Source organism: Acanthamoeba castellanii (genome assembly GCF_000313135.1).
Source record: "Acanthamoeba castellanii str. Neff unplaced genomic scaffold scf7180000084770, whole genome shotgun sequence".
NCBI classification, from domain to species: domain Eukaryota; phylum Discosea; order Longamoebia; family Acanthamoebidae; genus Acanthamoeba; species Acanthamoeba castellanii.
In genome coordinates this window covers 103,688-105,312 of record NW_004457532.1, presented here as the reverse complement: position 1 = coordinate 105,312, position 1,625 = coordinate 103,688, and the positions used below count along the sequence as shown (strand labels likewise).

Here is a 1,625-nt window from a genome sequence, read left to right as displayed (position 1 = left end):
CATGTGGGACTGGCGTGGCAGCCGGTTGAAGAAGATGTGCCGGAAGAGCGCGTCGCCGAGCTGGTCGTCGGTGGTGGACTTGAGGGCCTTGTCGAGCGAGAGCGTGGCATGGGCGTAGAGGTTGGGCATCTGCTTGAAGGCCTTGCCCATCCCCACGTAGTTGACGCCCACGTTGTTGAGCTTTTCCTCGACGTCCATCCAGAAGCTGTCCGCGAAATACGCTCGCGTGTCCAGTGCCTGCGCCGTGCGTGCGGTGGTGCGTGTGCGGTGATGCGCGTGGTGGTGAGAGAATCGGTGAGCAACAGCACAAGGTTGTTGGCGTCGGTGTAGGTGGGTACCCGGCTGGATGCGTCCTTTCGGAGCCGCACGGACGTCATCCACATGTGCAGCGTCGAGATCAAAAACCAGGGCAGCAGGCCCTTTTCCTCGTACCCCAGCACTGCGTGCGATTCACGTCAGCACCCATGGTCGATAAATACAACCGCGCCCCGAAGGCGGCATACGGCAACCACACACACACACACACACACACACACACACACACACACACACACACACACACAACACAACAACACACACACACACACACACACACACACACACACACACAATAACGACACGACACACACGACTCACGCCAAGACATCACACACGACACACACAGCACGGAGAGAAGAGGCGCACGATCGTAGAATTCCTCGTCGAGCGAGCGGTAGAAGACGTTGGCGTAGAGGGCGGAGCCGGACCGCAGGCTCTGGTTCTTCTTGCCGTAGTAGCCCAGGAACCGCAGCAGCCCGTCCTCGCTCTCGCCCTGGTTTGCTCGCTCCTTTGCCACTCTTGTGTCCGGGGGGGGGGGTGAGTCAGGAGAGAAGACCTCCCCGCTCGTGCAGGCACTGGTGACGCAAAGAGGAGGAAGCGTAGTACTCGAGAATCTTCTGAACGCCCAGCTCATCGCGTCGCCGCTCCTCTGGCGTGCGGCGGGCGAAGATGACGGGCGACATGTAGGTGAGATCTGGGTCCGCGCTGGGTCCTGTTGTGGCTGAGGCCTCTGCTCGACCGCCGAAGGATGATGCTGGCATTTCAGGTGTGCCCCGCAGGGTAGAGCTGCAGCGTCCAAACAGCTGCCACAGGCCGGTGCAATCAAATGTGTTCAGTGTTTCCATCGATTAAATTGCGATGAGATGGAGGGTCCAGTACGAGGAATGAAGGAACGTGGCCACGTATCGGCATGCAGCCGTTTATGGCGCCTGCGCGGCTACGATGTACGATTGGGTGGCGGGCCATCGATGAATTGCATCGCGAAGTGATCGACAATGCCCTGCAGGACGGCGTGGCCATAGTTAAGGCACCAGCTGAGAGGTGGGGTCTGTATAGAGTCTTGCGCATTATCCTCTTCTCTCGATGTAGTACTCCAATCCCACACAAGTTGGTTTGATTAAATTTGTCCAACATTAGTAATTTGCACCGAGAAAAGATACAAGAAAACATTAACAGTTAGCTCCTACGTCTGGGGTGGTTGTATTGACGTTGAATCCAAACTTTACATGGACGAAGAAGAGTCTGAGGACATGGAAGAGCTTGCCGAGTTCGAGTTGGTTGAGCTCGAGGAGCTGTACGATGTAGAA

The 1,625-nt window shown here is 57.0% G+C and overlaps 1 protein-coding gene across 1 annotated transcript in view; it reads right to left on the bottom strand.

The window, feature by feature from the left end:
- Positions 1–1,386, bottom strand: part of ACA1_263610 (uncharacterized protein) — a gene marked incomplete at both ends in the record, with an annotated part of 1,655 nt that extends 269 nt beyond the window's left edge. Inside the window, 5 exons of the mRNA XM_004341248.1 lie at positions 11–237; positions 339–439; positions 685–836; positions 925–1,121; positions 1,213–1,386. Of these exons, the coding sequence (XP_004341296.1) occupies positions 11–237; positions 339–439; positions 685–836; positions 925–1,121; positions 1,213–1,386 (851 nt within the window). The remainder of the gene's footprint in view (positions 1–10; positions 238–338; positions 440–684; positions 837–924; positions 1,122–1,212) is intronic.
- Positions 1,387–1,625: the final 239 nt, after the last annotated feature.